Raw genomic sequence first — 21,831 nt, forward strand, 5'->3', positions numbered from 1 at the left:
TTTTTACTTTAAAAATTATTTGTCTTGCCCATTTGAAGGTAAGCTCCATGAGGGCAAATAATTTGTCCTGTATCTCCTCAGCTTAAAATGTTTTTATTTTTTCCTAATCATCAAAAATCATTTGACCATATGTTTTTGGGTCTATTTCTGAATTCTTGATTCTATTCCATTGATTTATATGGGTGTCCTTTCTCCAATATCGCATTGTCTAATGTATAACTTTGTAGTAAGTTAGAAATCAGGGAATATATTAATTTCTCCTAAAAATCTTACCGGGATTTTTACTGGGATTGCTTTCAATCTATAAATCACGTTGAGGAAAATTGATGTCTCAACAATACTGAGTCCAATCCATTGGAGGGATATACATCTGAAGATCCCATAAGCAATGGGAACTCAGGTCCTATTGCCCAGCAGTACCCTGAAATGGCATTGGAGGGATATACATCTGAAGATCCCATAAGCAATGGGAACTCAGGTCCTATTGCCCAGCAGTACCCTGAAATGGTGACAAGAACTGAATGGGGAAGTAGCTTTATGATTTTAAGTCTCATCAGAGATGGTTTTGCACCAATATTTTAACCTGGTTAAAATATCTCTCGGTCCAAATAAAGAAATCCAAACCAGAATCAGTTTCACCTAGAAAATTAAACTCTTTTAATTGCTGATACTGCCTAGAAGTACATGAGGTTTAGCAGTTCTCTAAAAGCTTTTGAGCACCTGAATAATCACTTGGGTTATCTAAAATACAACGGGGTTTGTAATCTGACTGATTTGGCTTAGAATAAAAGAGCCCATAAGAATGGACTGCTTTCAGCAGTTTCCAACCTGCATGAGGATAAATTCAGATAATGAAGAAACACAGAGTAGAAAAAAGAAAAAGAAAGAAAATTTTCCTGACATTGTCTTAATTAGTCCTCAAAGTTAACAGTAGCTACAGTTCAGCTACTGCCACTTCATGAATCTATACCCATCGTATTAGGGGCCACTTTATTTACTCTCTAGCTCAACTGTCTTTTTTTTTTTTTGAGACAGTCTGGCTGTGTTGCCAGGTTGGAATGCAGTGGTGCAATCTTGGCTCACTGCAACCTCCGCCTACCAGGTTCAGTGTATCAGGCAATTCTCCTGCCTCAGCCTCCTGAGTAGCTGGGACTACAGGCATGAGCCACCACGCCCAGCTAATTGTTGTATATTTAGTAGAGACGGGGTTTCACCATGTTGGCCAGGATGGTCTTGATCTCTTGACCTCGTGATCTGCCCACCTCGGCCTCCCAAAGTGCTGGGATTACAGGCGTGAGCCACCGTGCCCTGCTGGTCTCTTCTTTATCGTGGCCATAACCTGGCCAGTGTTCTAGCTAGCACATAACTTTATTTCCTAAATCAAGCTATTTTATTTATATTATTTATTTCTCAAGCAATAAATGCCAAAGCTTAGTTGGAATATTTTTGGGAAAAAAAAAAAAAAAAAAAAAAGAAGGCTAGGAGCCGTGGCCTATACCAGTGATCCCAGCATTTTGGGAGGCTGAGGCAGGCAAGAAGATCGCTTGAGGCCAGGGTTGGAGAGCAGCCTGGTCAACGTAGGGAAACTTCATCTCTACAAAAAATAAATAACTTAGCCAGGTGCGGTGGCCCATGACTGTAGTCCCAGCTACTCAGGAGGTAGAAGTCGGAGGAACGCTTGCGCTCAGGTTAAGGTTGCAGTGAGCCATATCTTGCCACTGCACTCTAGCCTGGGCAACAGGAGACCCTGAAATCCACATGGCTCTTTTCTTTGCCTCTTTTGGGTGAGGCTTTCATGGCCACCCTATCTAAAACCACAGTGCCCCAAATACTACTTATCGTCCTTCCCCACTATATTTTTTCCAGTAGCGCCTACCATATCATATACTTTATTTACCTGGTTTTTTTTCTACTTACACTGAAATATAAACTTTTTTTGGAGACGGGGGTCTCCCTCTGTCGCCTAGGCTAGAGTGCAGTGGCGCGATCTCGGCTCACTGCAACCTCCGCCTTCCAGGTTCAGGATTCTCCTGCCTCAGCCTTTTGTGACCTTTTATGGCCTTTTGTGACTGGCTCTTTTCACTTCACATAATGTGTTCAAGATTCATCCATGCTGTAGCAATGTTTCAGTACTTCATTCCTTTTTATGTCTGAAAAACATTCCATTCCATGGATATATCACATTATCCATTCATCAGTTAATGGATATTTGCATGTTTTCAGCAGAAGTACTAGCTACTTAAGAGGTTGAGGCAGGAGGATAGCTTGAGCCCAGGGAGCTTGGGCAACACATTGAGATGCCATCTCAAAAAAATATATATATATATTTTTTTTTCCAGTGATTTTATTAAAGAGCTGAGCAACTATCAGTTCCACACCATGGAATCTTGAATAAATCAAGCCTAAGACTCACTGCCATTAATTTAATCAGGAATCCGATTAAAACCTGTGTTCAGAACTCATGTAACTCATTTCCATCAGTGGTTAAGTGGATTTTAGCAGAAGCACTGTCAAGGAACCACAAGTGGCAAGGCTGCAGCAGTGAGGGTTGGAAGTACTGGAGAACTCTGGGTCTGTCAGATGAACAAGCATACAGTTTTGAGGAGAAGGCTGTAAGAATCATGAAACTTTACAGAGTGTGGTGATATAATTTGTTTCTCAACCACAGAGGAAATGAAAGTGTTGAGGCAGAGGCATTTATGCTTTAAATTAATAAGTGCAATGATTATCCAGCTAAAGTTGAACTGACGGTTTTATTATTTAATTATTCTGAGGGGAAAAATGAATGCACACACTTAAGTTAATATCTATTCATTCGGAAGTGTGTAAACAGTTGTAATTATGCAAATTTGATAAAGATATAATCAAAAGTCAAGAGAGATTGTACAGTCTCCAAGTGTGCTCTTCACCAAATGAGCAATCTTAGGATTAAGACCACTTTGCCTATGTGCCTCATATTGACCACAAATAACTGTTTCAAAATGGTCATCTATTAATTTTCCTTGGGAACTGATTTTTCTTATGGCCATTTTATAGTTATGTTGGTATTACCAAATTTTCATTTCTATTTCTATTAAAAGTTTAACTTTACACTTAGCTTGGCAATGCAAAGAAATAACTAGCTTGATTTCTTTACAATCTGGCTGCCTAAATCCATTAGTAAAACATCAGATCTTTCCCAAATGTTTTGTGCATAAGGAGGACATAATATTCCTTAAAGACTACTTTCTATTAGTGCATTCTTTTCTGTAGTGTGCAAAAAGACTCCTCAAAATATGTAGAGCACTGTTCTTAAGGTGTCAGGTGTTTTTCTTTTCCAATCTTCCATGTCCACCATGGGGAGCGTCAGCCACAGAAATTAAGGCCTGGATTCCTTCCAGTCAGCACAACATTCCCGGACTGCTTCTCTTCAACTACAGCAAGTACAGGCTTCAAACTGGTCAGATTCACATTAAGATTATGCAGACAAAAACAATGGGAAAATTAACTTGCTGATCTCCTTTCCAAATGTAACGTACCGCAAAGTAAAATATACACTTTTTCATTTAATAATGTACATAAAAGCCTTTGTTAAAATGTCAATAACAAGTTTTATTTACAAAGTAATCGTCCTATCACATCACATTTGGGGTTACATGTATCACATCACTGTTGTACGCTGGTAGCATGGCTATTTGAAAGATTATAATTTATGAGCTATTACTCAGTGGGATTTTTGCAATAAGGTACTTAATGAGACAAAATGGAAAAAGGAGAATTAAATTAAAATGCACGACTAATATTTACCTACTACAGACATAATATTTCTCAGTTGTGAACTAATTACCATGGTTGGAAAAATGCTAGCATCCTCATAAATATTTTGGTTCTATTGGGATACAAAATCTGATTTCACAAACTTTGAAAAGGCACATTTTGGCCGGGCACAGTGGCTCAGGCCTGTAATCCCAGCACTTTGGGAGGCCAAGGCAGGCGGATCATGAGGTCAGGAGATCGAGACCATCCTGGCTAACACGATGAAACCCGTCTTTACTAAAAATACAAAAAAATTAGCCAGGCGTGGTGGCGGGAGCCTGTAGTCCCAGCTCCTTGGGAAGCTGAGGCAGGACAACGGCATGAACCTGGGAGGCGGAGCTTGCAGTGAGCCAAGACCGCGCCACTGCACTCCAGCCTGGGCAACAGAGCGAGACTCTGCCTCGAAAAAAGAAAGAAAAGAAAAGGCACATTTTGTGACACCACCTAAGCATTTCCCTGAGAACATAAAGAAGGTTATTAACATAATGAACCATTTCAGCCTTGAAAACAGTATTCACTGAGGAGATACCTCAGAGGTAAGGACTTCCTTAGGACAGTAAGAAAAATCTATGAGTTCTTAAGTGGAAGAAAAGAAACAACTACAAAAGCAGGACCAGCTCAGAAGTCCTCCTGAGGACGAGATGAGGTATGACAGGATTGTCCCTGTCCCAAAATATTGCTATCCTTCTATAAGCTGCTGGAATGTGTCTTCTTTCCATTCTCCCCTTCTCTGTGAATGAGAATCAGTGGGTTATGAGGCATTCTCTAAAAATGCAGGTGCAGCAGTCGTGGGAATGGCAGTCGGCCCAATGCAGGTGTAAAAGGAATTTCAGATGTGGAGAAGAAAATCACAAGGCATTGTTTCTGTGATGAAGTGTGATCTGCTTTCTTCTCAGCACCACATGACATCAGCTGTACTTAGAGAACTGACTAATGGGAGGAGAAGGGTGGGTGGCTCTGGAATATAAGAACCTCAGGAGGGAGGATGGAGCCCAGTGGGAAGGCTCGCAGCTGGGAGAGGTGAACAAAACTCCCAGGAGTGTACCTGGATTTCAAGGGCATTAGGAGGTGAAAATGAGTGGAAAAATTAAAAGGAGAAAGACCTTGTTCTTAGGAAAAGGGGTGGAAAGTTGCACTGTCCTTCCTCCAAACTGCTCACACTACCCTGTCTCAGAGACCCAAAACTCAGGCAGGCACCTTCAGTATCACAGGTTAGGTGTATCAGAGTTGAACCTGTTGAGGGAGGCTTGGCCTGGGAACTCAATCACCAATTCATGGTATTGTTTCTGTGGAAAAGTGTCTCAAGGTCTGCTTGTAAGCCACTTGTTTGAAACATGATAAAGAATCCCTTCATAAGATTATTTACTTGTGGGCAATTTTGGAAGTGCAATCTCAGTTTTAGACTATAGTCACTATGCTCTGAATCTCCAAATATATTGTACAATATTTTAAAAAAAGAGCCTTTTATAAGGAAAAAAATGCCCAACATTTGTGTCACCATGATCAAACTTTTGTATTATATATTCAGATATAGGAATATTTCCTATTAATATTTACTGTTTAAATGATATTTAGGCACTGCAGAATAGCTCTTTCTGACATAGAGCAAATCTAATAACCTATCACTTCAAATACTCTATATGCAAGTACTTTATATCAATCTAAAGATACAATCAAGAGGTAACGCTTTAAGGCTACATATGAAGGCTACCTTGGTTATTGAAAATGTGTATAAGCAACAAAAACACTTTTGCAAAATGTAGTAGAAACAAATCATTATTGCCATCTTAGAAAGAAAAGCTATTGCACACCAACTAGACATTTAAGATGGTATCCTAAAACTTATTGCTATTGTTCTGTTAGGACAGATAATTGCTCAAAACTGCCCATTTTAAAACATCAAGAAATTCTCTCATTTTTGTTATCTTTTCAGGCAAGGCAACATCACAATAAAAACTTTTAAAGTTAAACTTTTAAAGTTAAAAGTGAAATTTATTATAATACAATAAATGCAAGTGTCATTATTAAAAATGCTGGTTAAAATTATAAAGTATCTAAATAACTTTTCTAATATAAATATTGGAAATAACAACTTTAACAATTCTATATGTACACAGGACACTGAAAACATAAAATCATGCACAAGGCCAAAAAACAATGTTGCACATTAACCCTTTAGTTATGACTTTCTATTTTCCAGTCCGAGCATCATACCCACTAATTACTCAGATCACAAGCCTCAAGGATTAAGCGTTTTGAATGTATTTCAGTTTCATACTTTAACAATACTTAAAGACTATTGGTTGTATTCTGATCAAATGGTTCTCCTTCCCATATTTCCCTTTCTCAATAGATCTTAGACAAAAAGGTGAGCAGGGAAAACTGTGATTACAGGATCCAACATGACATGTATACCCAGTGATTCATTTAAGGGTGGCATAAAGTTACATAGAAAAGACCTACAGGACGGAAGACAGTAAGTACATCAACGTGTAGGGAAATTAAGCAGTTCACCCACTGCGTGCTTACATGGCTCCTCTATCTCTTCAGGAAGAAGCCAGAGCTGTAGAGAAGTCAGGACAAACCAGAACTGTTGAGGAGTAGGGGTGGAAGGCAGAGGGAAGGAGCTGGGGAGAAGTGCCAGATCATAAAGGAAACGTAAAAGAGTTACCTATCTATTCTCCCCCTCCTGCTAACGCAGGGGCTGGCTCCAGCCCAGCCTCCCTGCCCGCATCTCTGTGGAGCTCCTCCCCCAGCATTGTCTTTCAGATGAAAAGATACACCTGTTCCCCACTGAGAAGTTTTTTTGGGGGGAGGGAGTATGTTTTGTTTTTTATTTTGATTATATGTTGACAAATTATTGTATATATTTATAGGGTACAATACGGTGTTATGATTTTTGAATATAACATGGAATGATTACACTAACATACGACCTCAAATATTTAACTTTTTTATGAGAACATTAGAAATTTACTCTTAGCAATATTGAAATACACATTCAATTATTCCTATATTTAGCATGCTGTGCAAGTGATCGTAAAAAAAAATCACACTTATTCCTCCTAACTGAGGCTTTGTACCCTTTGACTGTCTCCCAATTCTGAGAACACTTTTCATGAATTTGAGGAACAGCCTAAATATTATAGGCTTGAACATCTGAACTTGTCCTCAGCATGAAAGCAGGTGAGGCTTTTTTTTTTTTTTAACAAAATAAGCAGGTAACACCCACAGAGGTTAAGTGGTTTAGCCACTGGAAAGATAAGGAAGTTGGGTGTGATGTTTACTTCTCTATGACGATGCTTCTCAAACTTTCATGTGCATACAACTCCTTTGGATCTCATCAAAATGCCCTGGGTCCAGAGTGGGGCTTCAGATTCTGCATTTCTAATAAGGCCCTAGGAAATGTTGAGGCTCTGGGTCTGTGGGCCACACTTTGAATAGCATGGACTAAAACACAAAGAGGGATCCACCCCGGCCTTCCTGGGCCATGAGAGACCTGCTTCAGTGTTATCTGCCTCTCCAAGCACATCCCCAAGCAAAAGGTTTAGATGCACTGCATAAGGTGGCAGCTGTCTACAAGACTGGGTTAATATATTTTCTGAGAGCACCATGACTACATGAACAGCCAGACAAGTAACATAATTTGAGTAACATAATCTAAATTTGACAGGTCTATTTGCTGAGAATAAAACTCATCTTTTACTTATGAAGTCTTCCTTAAAGTGAACATGATATAAAGGTATTTAAAAACCCAGCATATTAAATTTCATAGTAAAATGCCGCATGTGCACATGTATACAGATAGTATGAGTTCTAAGAAATTCAATGCACTGTAATCAGAATAAAGTGCTACCACTGCTCCCAGCTAAAATCATCTCCTCTTCCAAATATAAGGAAAAACCCTTGAATTGTAAGGAAAATGACTGCATTGCCTGCCAAAACAAGGCCACAGGCTCCCCATTTGATCTGAAAGACAAGAAAAGAAGGATTAAATCCTTACTTCCTTCATACTGTACTCTTTGCAATCCCTATTATTTTCCACATTAGAAACATCCAATGAAATATTACACAAAGCTGCTAAAAGGCTTAATAATGTTAACAGGAGACAATGAACTGTTCAGAAATGAGTCTAATTACTTCTGTGATGCTTGTTAATTAAGTCTAATATCATCCTTAACATGTTCCCAATTAGACATATTTCTCTACTTGTTTTTAATTGACAATGATTGCCTTAAGTAAAACTCAAGTGGTAAGATTATAAATAGTGCAATTACAATATTGGGTACTGAAAGTTCTGCACACATCAACTTCTTTCATGGAAAATAAAAATTGTAGAGTTATGAATTTGTTTGTTTCTTTTCTAGGCAAGAAAAGACTTTAAATAATAGTCTTCATACAACTGAAAACTGCTTTCCAGCTTGGTAGATGGTTTGTAGATGGTTTTACAGAAGCACATTTGGGGATGAGAGTACCCTCTAGTGGGCATTTTTTGTTTTACTTTAACCAATAGAAACGTCAATGAAAGTTTCTTCACAAAACACGATGGCAGTATTGAAAGGAAAAAATACAAATATTTACTGCAGCGCTTAAGAAGGCTGGTCTAAAGCACAAGAAGAATAAAGTCATGACAATCTTGTTGTATTCAAAACCCTTCAATCTTTCCCCATGATCTAGACAAAGATCAAAGTGGCATGGGGTTCAAGACCATTGCTAATCAGGTTTCACAACCCTTCCAGCCTTAATCTCAACAACCTTCTTTTAGCTCTACCACACTGGACTCTTCCTTATTCCATATACTGCATTCTTACACTTGAATGTCATTCCATACAACAGCCATCCTACCTTAATACAAATGCTATTTATCGTTAGAGGCCCATATCAAATGCCAGCTGGAATTTCTCTCTTCTTGGTGCCCCTATGGCATTCTGATCATGCTTCAACCGTCTCACATAGTACACTTACAGTATACTTACGCAGCAAGCTAGTTTCTGTGTTCCTTAGGAGCAGAGACAGTACCTATTTCTTATTTCTGGTGTTTTACAAATAGTAGTTGTTCCAAAGATATTTATTGAATAAACAAGACGTGGGCTTATCTGATATTCAATGCCTCAAATAAGAGTTTCATAAAATTAAAATAGAATGTAATTGGAGGGAATAAAATCAAATAGTAGGAAAGACAGTGAACATCAAATAATTGAATAAATTATACCTACAATGCGTACTTTGAAGACAAAAAGAAAGTTTTTGTCTTGGAAGTGAAGATGTCAACTCATTCACTGCATTTTCTGGAAGCTACATAGTTGTCCCTCAACATATACCTATTATACTGAGTTGAGAGTTGAGTCCATGATCCCATTTGCAGAAGAATTTGAAATATCTTCATCTTGCAACTAGAAAAGTCCTGCTAGCATAGTATCTGTGGATCACTGTAAGATTTAAGAGGCAGGAATTTAAGAACAATTCCAGAGAATAGCTTAAAGTAGAAAAAGCAAGAAATCATATCGTCTGGCTAAAAGTTGTAAGAGAAATAAAGAAAGCACTCTGAAAGCATGGCCGAGCTACTGATAGGCAGGTCTAAAGTAGAGGAACAGAGCAACTAAAAATACATGGCCTTGAGTATAAAGCCTAAGTAATGAACATGAAATGGAGGTCCCAGACACAGGCCTCTGAAGTAAACTCAGCAACAGTTGGGCAAAACAATAGAAAATAAAACTTACCACAGCCACACGAGCAAGAATAACAGGAAATCCAAAGGCAGAAACAACAATTCCAGTAGTGAAGAAATATGCCAGTTCCCGACAGGCACTACTGGTTGCATCTGAGTCATAGGTGACTCTTTTGGCAATGAAATGGGGGATGGGGGAGATGGCGTGGAAAATCAGGACGAATAAGGGCCAGTAAACGCTGTCAGTTGGACCCAGGCAAAATCCAAAAAGAAAAATAACGGTTACATTTTAAATGAAAGACATACTACTATTTCAAAATCATTGCTATTTTAAATGTTTAGGTCAAAAAATTAATTGTGTATATTAGAACATAAGATGATTTCTACCAGGGATAGATAAGTAGTGATAATTTTAAAATTACTATGTAGGTAGCTTATATTGTGTTAAGAAATCACTATATAATACATACCCTAGAAACTTTACTGTTTTCTATACCACTGAGCCACAATTTCTTTAGAGACAAAATTTTAACTTGGTCATTTCTGCCTTCCCTATAGAACATAGTAGAGTGTCTTGCAAAAGCTAGCTCGGTAAAGATCTTTTCAGTGCACGCATGCTTGAAACCTTTTAAGAGCTTAGAATAAACCCCGAATTCCTTGCCCTAGACTACAAAGCCTTTATGGTCTGGTATTATCTACTTCTTCCACTCATTTTGTACTCTTTTCCCTTCATTTGCTTAATCTGTAGCCATACCAGCCTTCTTTCTGTTCCTTGAACACTCTGAGCTCATAGCTGTTATCCTGGGGCCTTTGCGCTACCTGTGCCCGCTGCTTGCAATGTCCTTCCCCATGATCTTCTCATTGGCTGACTCCTTCATACCATGTGATCTAAACTGACAGATTCCTTTCTAAAAGCGGAACTTTCCCTGGCCATCTATTCTAAAGTACCCCAGGTCACCCTCGAACATACCACCCTCTTTGAACTTTCTGCACAACACTTCTTCCCATCTGATACATTAGTCTTGGTCAAACGTCATTTATCTCCAGGGCCTAAAATGATGTACTCCATTTATACTTGTTAAATGAATAAAATAATAAATAAATTTTAAGTACGGAAGGCATGAAAATAAGTATGCTCACTAGTGAAAACCTTAGATGTACTCTAATCTTCATTATAAGAGCTCACAATTAACAATGTAATGTAAAAACAAAACAAAACTGTTTTCCTCCCAAATTTCAACATTTTGTAATTATAAAAAAAAATTGCCATCTGGTTTCCAACAGTATTTTCTCTATCAATACTTCAAAAATAATCTTTTTTTCTCCATCAGACATTTGTTATGCTTCATTTCTTAAGAAAAAAAAAGTCTCTGCTCATTTTTATATATACATTACAATAATTCATATCACCATAATACTGTGATCACACAGATACACCCAGACAGCACCTACAAGCAGGTGTTAGGATGAAGCCACACTAATGAAAGCCTCCCATTCCAGCCACAGATCTAGGTAACCAAAAGGCAAGAAGGGAATGTGTCCTTCAAGAGGACTCAGGATGGAAACAGTAGATTTGGACCCCTGATTTTAAACTAGAGGGATGATAGTATGTTTCAAGAATCACCAAACAATATTGTGGGAAGTAGCCCTTAGACATTCTCTACTTCAAAGCCCTTCTTTGAACAGTGAGAAAGGAGACACAGAGAAAGGAAGGGGTTTGGAATAGAACTAGCTGTCACCTGACATATCCACAGCCAAGAACTCTTAATTTTTCCTGGAATACAGTGACAGTTTTGTGAAAAACAATCTGACTGTATGTTTCCATTCATAGTAAGCCACCAATATCCAACTAAGAGAAATATTAATGTACAAGAAACCTTGTTTATATATAAAATGTAAATATTAAATATATACAATTCAGTAAACACGTAGGCCAGGGGTTGGCAAACTTTTTCTGTAAAGGGCCAAAGAGTAAATAATGAGGATCTGCAAGCCATAAAGACTATCTCAACTACTCAACTCTGCCAAAGATCATTGGCAGAGCAATGCAAAAGCAGCCAAAGATAATTCATAAACAAATGAGCATGGCTGTATTTCAATAAAATCTTTATTACAAAAACAGGTAGCAGGTTATATGTGGCAGTTTGCTGACTTCCAATATAGATGATAATCCTGGTTCACTATCGAGATACAGCTTTGGGAGGCCAAGGCGGGAGGATGACTTGAGGCCAGGAGTTCAAGACCAGCCTGAGCAACACAGAGAGACTCCATCTCTACAAAAACTTTTTAAAAAAATCAGCTGGGTGTTGTGGCATCTCTAAAAAACAAAAAATTAAAATAAAGATAGAAAACAAACTTATTTGTAGTAGCAGTCATGAGTCATTTTCTTACCTTACAAAGACACAGTGTATCACAGAGAATTAAAACTCCTAGATTGACAGTTGGTTGTGGAATAGTGGAAAAACGTTTGGCCAAGAGCGTCAGAACATGAGCTCCATTTCCATGTCTCCCATTTTAATTTTTTTTCTACTTTTTTATTTAAGAGATGGAGTCTCGCTCTGTCGCCCAGGCTGGACTGCAGTGGTGTGATCACAGCTCACTGCAGCCTCCAACCCCTGGGCCCAACCAACCTTCCCATCTCAGCCTCCCAATCCTGCTACAGGCATCATGCCTGGCTAATTTTATTTTAGTTTTTTGTAGAATGGGATCTCACTTTGTTGCCCAGACTGGTCTCAAACTCCTGGCTTCAAGCAATCCTCCTACCGCTGTCTTCCAAAGTGCTGGGATTATAGGCATGAGCCACCATGCCCAGCCTCTGTCACTTATTGCTGTGCAATCTGGGTAAGTCTTTAACTATTCTGGGCTTTGGTTTCCCAGCAAGAAATGAGGATAATAATACCTTATTACCTTCCTAAAGCTAGAATAAAGTAATTGCTGTGAAGGCTCTACACAAACATAAGTGACTGCTTATATTTGGATGGATTTGAATTCATCACTGTCATAACAACTCACTTCAATTGGTCTCACTTAACCACATCATCATCTTCTTTTTTTTTTGGAGACAAAGTCTCACTCTGTCATGCAGTGGCACCATCTCGGCTCCCTACAACCTCCACCTCCTGGGTTCAAGCAATTCTCCTGCCTCAGCCTTCTAAGTAGCTGGGACTACAGGCGTGTGCCACCACGCCCAGCTAATTTTTTATATTTTTAGTAGAGACGGGGTTTCACCATGTTGCCTAGGATGGTCTCGATCTCTTGACCTCGTGATCTGCCTGCCTCAGCCTCCCAAAGTGCTGGGATTTCAGGCGTGAGCCACAGCGCCCGGCCTAATCACATCGTCTTCTATCTGGTTGTTCAAGCCAATCACGTGCGAGACATCTAAGAACTCTCTCTCCTTGTTGAATCTTGACATCGACTAACAAAAACCTGTTGGTTGGTTTGGTTTCCTAACTCACTCTCCTTTTCTTTCCATTCGTACTGCCCCAGCCCTCAATTTTGCTTGATTTATGACAGAAGTCCCTTACTATTCTCCCTGACTGCAGTCTCAGCACTTTCCTATCTAGTTTCACATTATGGCCAGAATGACATTATAACATAACCCCCTCCTCCAAACCCATTCTCAAGATATTTTCCCAGCTCCTATTGTCTGATGTATAAAATGGAACCTCCTCTACACGGCAGGCATATAGAGCCCTAAGTGCTGACTTTCACACTCTTGACTAACTCTTCTTTTGCCACTCCAACTACAATTTACGCTGCACCATAACGTACCGTGTGTGGTTTCCTGAAAAGGCTATATACGCTTTCATGTCTCTGGGCCTTGGCATGCAGCTTTCCTGGTGCCTAAAGTGCTTTTTCCCTAGAGATCTGTATGACCTGCTTCCTGATTTTCTTGACATTTCTTCTCACTTTGTACTTCCTCTGAGAGGCCCTCCCTGACCGCTGTCTTCCCAGCTTCTATGCTCTTCATCTTTTGTACCACTTCTACCTCTGACAGTATGCATACTTTTGTTGTTTACTGTCCATCTCCCCCACCGAAACACAAACTCTGAGAGAGCAAGACCTTTGTTTTCTTATGTCTTAATCCCTAGTTCCCATAACAGTGGCTAGCACATGGGAAGCATTCAACCAACAATGGTTGAATAAAAAAATGTGTAGAATGTTCCCTCTGCCTGGAATGTCCTCCCCTGACTCATCACCCTGAGAAACTCTTATTTATCTACCAAGTCTTGGCTTAGATACAACCTCTGCCATGCAGCCTTCCCTGACTGTCCCATTGAAACTCAGGTGCACTTTATCTGAGCTCCAGCATACTTGGCTGGCATCTCCATTGCAGCTGCCATCCTACTGACTAGACTGTTTGTCTGTCTCTCACTCACAACTAGAACTTTACCTCTTTGAGGACAGGACTGTGTCTCTTCATTTGTGTGTCCCCAGCTAGTCCAGAGTAGGTGTTAAACAAATGCTTATGGAATGAATACATCAATTTTTAACAGAGCCCTCTGCAAAAGTATACCTGACCCACAAAGGGACTGTGTTCATAATCCGGGCTCCACTAACTCACTGGTTAGAACTTGGTGCTAAATTGAACAAACTCTCTAACACCCATACTAACAGTGACAAAGACACAGAAAGAGGAATCGTTCTTTTTGAAATGATAACTTACCCATAATCCTCTAAGGCACATCCCAGCATAAGAAAAGTCAGCCCAATAGCCCCACTGAAGGATAATGCCACAAGAGCTGTGAAAAATAAAGCCGAGAATTAAAGTTCCCACAGTAGAGGTTGTCAGGCACTGGAGGGTTTGGGGAAACGGGGAGTGACTTCTAATAGGTCCAGAGTTTCTTTGGGGGGATGACTAAATTTTCTGGAATTAGATAGTAGTGATGGCTGCATAACCTTCTGAATATACTAAAAACCATGAAATCTTACACTTTAAAAATGTTAATTTTATGGTATATGAATCATTTATCAATAAAACCATTTACTAAAATAAAAAAGAAAGAAAAAAAGGTCCCAAATGCAAGCAAATGTAGCAATTTACTCATTTTATTGAGGTTACATTTGACCCCTGTTACAGACTGCATTATGTGTGTCCCTTTCAAATTCGTATGTTGAAACCTTCCCGGCTCCATCCCTCTCACCGTAAGATGCTATTAGGAGGTGGGCCTTTGGGAGATAATTAGGTTCAGATGAGGTCATGAGGGTGGGGTCTTCACGATGGGATGAGTGCCCTTATAAGAAAAGAGAAAGTAGAGCACACGCTCTCTCTGTCTTTCTCTCTCTCTGTTCTCCAATGTGAGAGCAGAAAGCAGGCCTGCAAACCAGGAAGCCGGCTCTCACCAGACACCAGATCTGACCGCACCACAATTTTGGACTTCTCAGTCTTCAGAACTGTGGAAACTAAATGTTTGTTGTTTAAGCCACTCAGTCTACAATATATTTCTTATAGTAGCCCAAACTGATTAAGACAATGATCCACGTCTGCCACCTTAAAATCATAAGGTATACAAAGGTCTCAAGTAATTCCAGTACCTAACCCCTATCCAACGTATGAATTCCCTCTATATTTGTCACCAGACGGCAGCCAGTCGGTCCACACAACTCCAGTGAAGGAAAACTCACTACCACCCAAGACAGGTCATTGAATTCCAACAGCTTCTAAATGTTGAAAGCCCTCCTTCTTTAAATTATATCCAGAACTGCCTCCCTGTAATATACACCTTTGATCATTTTGCCTCCCCAAACACAGTACTTCAAGTATTTGAAGATTGTTTTCATGTCTTTGTAGGAAACAATTCCCAACGAGTGTCCACTGAATAAAATATTTATTCCCTGTATCTATGGGACACTAGTCTCTGCGGGAGTAGGAACATATTTGCCCTTGTGCTGCTGAGTGAGAAACAGAGTATCAAGGTTGTTAAAAAATCTTGAGCTCTGAGTCACAAATAGGAGTCAAATCTTAACTCTGCCACCATCTGGTCTTATATGACCTTGGGTAGAAGCTAAACCTCTGAACCTGACTTCTCACCTATAAAATGGAAATAATGGTGCCATTTTATTGAGCTTATGGGAATTAAATGAGATAATCTATGTAAAGTGCTTGGCAAAAGGAGGTAGTCCAATAAATGCTGACTGACTCAGGTATCTACTCATTTTAGCAATGTTCTTTGATAAAGGTAGAGATCAAAAGCATAGGAGACTATCTTATCCAAATTTTCTTCTGAAAAAAGTCCATAATACTCATAATTAGTATTAAACTAATTAATTAAGCTAATGAACATTTTTGATTACTTCCTTTTACTTGAGAGAAGATTTAGAGAGACTCTTTAATAGGAAGGTGCCAAAGTGCTTTTTAAAAAACATCTGAAAGTATACAGATGTTAAGGGACAAAGTAACACTGTCAATTTTAACATATCTTTTTACATTTCCACTCTTTAATGGAAAATGCCCAGGTGTGGATGGAAAGCAAATACCACATATTATTTCATTACAGATGATCTTTTCCTAGCGGGCTTTGCTCCTCTGCTCTGTGCCTGACCATGGGCAGTACCCCCTCCTCCATGAGGCCTGTCAAAGCTAGGAACTGCAGACCTCTTCCTTCTGTTTTGATACCAGTTTCTCAAGGTTCACAATCATCTTTCTGTTTGATTCTTTTTGGTCTTTTTTTCCCTCTTTTTTCAGGAATCACATCCTCTGCATCTCTTAAAGTTGGAGTTGACCAAAAATCCAACCCCATCTCTCTTTTCACTCCACACACTCCTGCTGAAAACTTATGTTCAACCCAAAGCTCCTAGCACCACAAGGGCCCAGCCGCAACTGATGCTCCAGCCCACAGTAGGTCCTAAAGAACTCGGCCTGTACTTCCACCTCTAGTCTGGACTTCTCTGCCTTGACCGCCAACAAGAACCTCAAATTCAACATGTGTAACACGTGTAAAACCGAATCACTATCCCTATGCTTTAAAGGTCCTATCTTAGAGGACTGACACCATGATTGCATTCCACCTTCCAATGAATCAGTAAGTCAAGGTGACTCAATCTCCCAGACTTTAACTTAAACTCTCTGCTACAGCCCTGGTGCAGGCCCTTAACCTCTCATTCCTGCCTCTGTGACTCTTCTAATCCATCCTCTACACAGCAGACAGTGATCTTTCAACTATATATATCACTGCTGCCATCCCTTTGCAGTTGCTTCCACAGCCTACAAGTTGTTCTGGCATGGAGGCTCACCATGGCCTGACTCACTCCTAACTGCCTGTCCAGCTTCAACCCTCACCACTAAGTTCTGGACTTACTAATGTAGCTTAAGTACCTGAAGAGAAGAAGGCATGTTTGTTTCATGAGCCCTGCCCCATGTCACGTGCTGTCCTCCCCACTTGGGATATACTCCACCTTCACTCCATGCCTTGCCAAGTGACGCCGTATTGATCCCTTCAGATTCGGTTCAAGCATCGCCTCTTCTGTGGAAACAGTCCTCTCTCTGCAGCAGGGGAAATTAATCCCACCTGTATCAGTTTCCTAGGGCTGCCGTTACAAAGTACCACAAACTGGATGGCTGAGAACAATAGAAATTTATCTTCTGACAGTTCTGGAGGCTCGGACTTCTGAAATCAAGGTGTCAGCAGCGCCACCACACTCCCTCTAAAGGCTGTAGGGAAGCACCCTTCCTTGCCTCTTCCTAACACTCAGCGGTTGCCAGCATGGTTGCCAACAATCTTTGGTGCTCCTGGCTTTGTAGCTGCATCACTCCAATTTCTGTCTCTGTCTTCACATGGTATTCTCCCTGTATGTCTCTATGTCTAAATTCCCCTCTTCTTATAAGGACACCAGTCATTGGATTAGGGCCCACCTTAAACCAGTATCATTTTAACTTGATTATATCTGCAAAGACACCACTTCCAAATAAGATCACATTCACAGGTACTAGGGAATTAGAGCTTGAACATATCTTTTTGGAGGACAAAATCCAACCCACCATCTGTTCTCCCACCGCATCTGAGCACACCATAAACACTGACATAGTAATATAATTATTTCCAGCTCTGTCATCCACCAATAACTTCTCATTTATCTTTGTATCCTAAGTCACTGGCATACAGTAGTTCCTCAATAAAAGTTGAAGAATCTGTAAAATGCTTCCTTCCCTTAGTCCTTTTCCATTTCAGACTTCCTTTTTTTTCAATACATCACAATTTTCTAACACATTCACACATAAACGTGATCATGGTTTGGTAGTTTCTGATCATGTGTGGTACTGAGACACTACTTTTCATCTGTTTTTGGCACTGGCTTCAAATGGAGATATAACACAGTCGACACTCTCCAAGTAAACCATGTTTACTAAACTGATATTAAGTATAAAAGTCAGCCAGAAATAATGATAAAATGTCTGCTGCTAACAGCTCACACACTCGGATAAATTCATAGTGAACAGAGGCGTACTCATATATTCTATCTACATGTTTATAGCAGATGTTAACTGGGGATATCTTTGGGTGCAAACTTCAAGGATGATATAAACGCCAATATAAAAACAAGTCATGCTACTCTATCCGACAGACTAGAAATGGAATGTTTTCCTACCAAAATACAGGAAGCCTTGCAAAAAACCTTTTCCGTCTCACATTGCTCTGAAGCCATACAGATAAGGGACGCGGTGTTTTTACCAACTGCCCCATGCAAAAAATACATACTACACAAACACTACTTGCTTCTCTGTCCATAGACGAACAGACAAAACACCGAAGAAAACACTATTAAAATTACACGTAATCTACTCTCCACGACTGCGAGAAACACCGTCTTTCTGGGTGCTTTCCATTGACACCTGCCCGCGGTCAACTCTGCCCAGTTGGAAAAATCATTAGGAAAAAGAGGATTAAGTTTCCCAATGCTAAGAACGCTGGAGACAAAGGGTCCTTTGTAGCAAATAGGAAACTGCGGAGGGGCAGAAAACCAGAAGAAAGGCGTTAGGGTGGACACGTCAAGAAGTGGAAACCTTGTTTAAAAACTCGGGAGGGGTGGAGGGCGCCGCTCTCGCCGAGGGCTCCGCCTGGGGAGGGGTCTGGTGCCGCCACTGGAGAGCAGGAAGGCCAGCGGCCTTGCAAAAAGGGCCGAGGCTCCCCCGAAACGCCGCTCCACCCACACCCCAAGGGACGAAGGGAGCGGGCGATCGCCTCCCGACCCGGAGAGGCGGGAAGGGTGGTGAGGCCGTTCCTCAGCGGCGCGCGGAAGGCGCAGCCCCTGGCTAGACCAGAACGGAGGTGGCAACCCCACCGCACGACGAGCGAGCCGGGGACCGCGATGTACCTTTAACGCCCGCCATGTCTCCCGAGCTGGGGCCGCGGCTGCTTCCGGCTTCCTGCCACGGCCCGGGCAGCCTGCCCAAGACAGACCGGGAGTCGCCCCGCGGATCCCGAGCCCGCCCCGGCTACGCAGAGCCCCGCCCCCGCCGGTGCAGAACTCCGACCTTAGCTCGCAAAAAACGCCGCGCCTGCTGGTCCAGACCCCGCCCGCACCACTCAGAGCCCCGCCCCCGCCAGTGCAGAACCCCGCCCCCAGCTCGCAGAGGCCGCGCCTGCTAGTTCAGACCCCGCCTCGCTACTCAGAGCCCCGCCCCTGACGGTACGGAGCTCCTCCCCTAGCTCGCGGAGGCAGCGCCTGCGGCTCCAGACTTCGCTACCGCTACTCAGAGCCCCGCCCCTGACAGTGCAGAGCTCCTCCCCTAGCTCGCGGAGGCCGCCCCTGCTGGTCCCGCCCAAGCCCTCACCGGCCCAGAATTCCGCCCCCAACTCTCAGAGGCCGCCCCTGCTGGTCCCGACCCCGCCCCCGCCACCCAGAACTCCGCTCCTGCCAGTCTAGAACTCCGCCCCTGCCAGTCTAGAACTCCGCCCCCAGCTCGCAGAGTCCAGCTCCAGCCCTAAGATCCCACCTGGCCCCACAAAGCTTTCCCAGAGTAACCCCAACTCAGTGCCCTGGGCCCTCCTTCTAGATCCTGAGCCCTCCGGGTAATCCTCAAGCCCGTTCAATGTGGGTTGGGACCTTGGCTCCGCCCCGACCGCGGGCCCAGAGTCTCTCCTGGGCTGCTCAGAACGCAGTGCACGCAGCGGGGGATCCTCCCTGAGCCTTCCTGAGAAGAGATGTAGAAAGTGGGGAGAGGGAGGAGAGGGAAGGAGGGGAAAAGTTGCAATCGATGGGAGAGGGACACCGACTCACTAACCAGTGTTAATGTTCCCTGAGCTCCCAAGTGCGTGCTAGTGTGCGAGTGTGTGCCTGTCTGCCTTCACGTGACTGTGGCAGAGGAGGGGCGGGGTACCAGAGGACAGGCCCCTTAGGAAACACACCTCTTTAAGAACTTGATATTTGCATAGGTTTGCTTTGCTTAATAGCAACGCTTTACTGAAACTAGCGGGGTTTTTCTTTACTCCCTGGTTTATTTGTAGAGACGAAGACCATATAAGCTTTTGTGTCCGAAGTTTTCATGAACCTTAAAAAAAAAAAAAAAGCTATTATTTTTGTGCCTTGGGACCTCAAAGTTTGCAGGTAACCAAGGCCAGTTTTGAGATCTCTGAGAGCCATTGTGTACTTATCTTATTCACAGGAATGGAGAGTTCTGTTTTGGCAAAAGCAATCTAGAAGGTTATTGAAACAGTCTGGTCCAAATGCTTCATCTTACATTTAAGGAAAGAGGTACAGAAAGGATAGGACTTGCCTGTCACACAGCTCTTTGGAGGAGGCTGGATTCTGGGCCACTTCCCCTCATTCTAGCTGAGATCCACTCTACCTGACGGTGCGGTCCCTCTTCTCTTGCTTTTTCTGTTTTCGAAAGGACTGAAAGACAAAGGAATCTGTGGAAACCTAGCTTCCCCTGGCTACCTGAGAAGTATAAATTCTCACCACCATCACGTTTTAGGAACCTTGCTCAGTTTACTTTTTCAAAATCGCACATTGAGCGTGTTATTGTTTCAAGAAATGTCTAGTTGTTGATTCAGTGGAGTATTTTTCTAGCTGTCAGTTTATTTTTCTAGCTCCTCTCATTTCTCCTCATAGATGGATGGCACACTCACTGAAAACAGCATTGTAATGCCTGACTCACTGCAGATGCTTGGAGATCCAATACTACACAGCACTTTTTACTTTGGAGCCTTCAATCTACTCAAGAGCATTGGCAGTGTATGCCACTTTGGTTTAAGGAATATTTTGAGCTGAAGGCAATTAGGAAAAAGCAAATAGGTACAAGCTACTAGAAAAGCACTCTGCCCTCCATTTGCCAAAAAGCAGGATATAAATTTACGAAGGTGTATCTCCTGCCTGCTCTACCAGGAAGGACAAAGATTAATCACCAGAGACAATTTTAGACCCCTGTCAGCCTGGAGACAACACAAGAAAAATCTACGTGATAGACTTTAGTATTTAGCCTTTATCTGCAACTAGTCTCCCATATATTTGTCTTCAGACAATTTGCTGCCCCTAGAGACTCAAGGTCCTTTAGCTTGTCATTTCTTTAAAAATTTATTGTTCCTTGGCTAATATGCTATATAAGCCCAAGTTCTAACCAAACCTTTGAGTTGCTCATCTCTGAGTATTCCCATATGTTACCTGTATGAACAACGCACGTGTTGATAAACTTGCTTTACTTTTGTTCATCCGTCTTTGGCCGGTCTAATGCACAAGGCCCCAGCCGGAGAACCTAAGATAGGTAGAGGAAAAGATTCTTCCTCCCCTACAAGAGCTTGGTTCCCTATCATATTATTTCTAATACCTGTTAGAGCACTCAAGGGAACCTGCGTATCAGACAAGCCCTGGAAGTCTGTGGTTTTTAGCTCTCTTCCTGTAGTGCTAAGCTACTCTCATGTGGAAGATATTCTATGGGGTTAAATTTCCCTCATTCCCCCTTCCATTTCCAACCACCCACTCTGTCTCCAGAGAGCCTAAATAGGGTTTGCGGGAGCCTTCCATGTCAGCCTGACTCCAGTCCCACAGAAGATTAGTGATTTTAGAGAAAACTGATAACACGTCAGAGGCAGAATTTGGTTTGAGCACCCTAAGCTCAGGAGTAAGATACGGGAAGGTGGTATGAAAGAAAAAGTTGAGGTGTTTGCCCCAGGGTAATGTCTGGAATTTAAAAAACGCTGGGACGGTGTTTGTCTTGAACAAGTTTTCTGCCCACGCCAGCTGTCCTTTCCAGGTTACCAATCACCTTAAAGAGAAAGTTAGCTATTTTGCCATAGGCTTTAACCATCTGAAAAAAAATCTGCTTTTCTTTTGCCTGATGTTGCACTGAAAAAAACTGTTCTTCTACTTACTCCTTCCACATTTTCTCAAGAATAAAAGAGTCATCAAAAACAGAAAGTAAAACCCTAAAA

The 21,831-nt window shown here is 41.6% G+C and overlaps 1 protein-coding gene across 2 annotated transcripts; it reads right to left on the minus strand.

Moving 5' to 3' along the window:
* Nucleotides 1-2,734: 2,734 nt before the first annotated feature.
* Nucleotides 2,735-18,924, minus strand: LEPROT (leptin receptor overlapping transcript). Of its 2 annotated transcripts, XM_032136370.2 has the most exons (4): nucleotides 18,776-18,924; nucleotides 14,130-14,205; nucleotides 9,516-9,702; nucleotides 2,735-7,764 (listed from the first exon to the last, which is right to left on the minus strand). In XM_032136370.2, exons 1-4 carry the CDS (start codon nucleotides 18,789-18,791, stop codon nucleotides 7,648-7,650), a joined length of 396 nt encoding a protein of 131 aa, XP_031992261.1. In that variant the 5' UTR covers nucleotides 18,792-18,924; the 3' UTR covers nucleotides 2,735-7,647. The 2 variants fall into 2 exon arrangements, with proteins under 2 accessions (XP_031992261.1, XP_031992262.1); XM_032136371.2 differs by lacking the exons at nucleotides 2,735-7,764; nucleotides 9,516-9,702 and adding an exon at nucleotides 11,402-11,780.
* Nucleotides 18,925-21,831: the final 2,907 nt, after the last annotated feature.

This window comes from Hylobates moloch, unplaced genomic scaffold (assembly GCF_009828535.3).
Source record: "Hylobates moloch isolate HMO894 unplaced genomic scaffold, HMol_V3 SCAFFOLD_18, whole genome shotgun sequence".
NCBI lineage: Eukaryota > Metazoa > Chordata > Mammalia > Primates > Hylobatidae > Hylobates > Hylobates moloch.

Coding starts and splice junctions, on each gene's coding strand:
- LEPROT (XM_032136370.2), bottom strand. Junction 9,703..14,129: donor TGTGCCTTAGAGGATTATGG/GTAAGTTATCAT, acceptor TCCAACTGACAG/CGTTTACTGGCCCTTATTCG. Junction 7,765..9,515: donor TTCTTGCTCGTGTGGCTGTG/GTAAGTTTTATT, acceptor CTTGTCTTTCAG/ATCAAATGGGGAGCCTGTGG.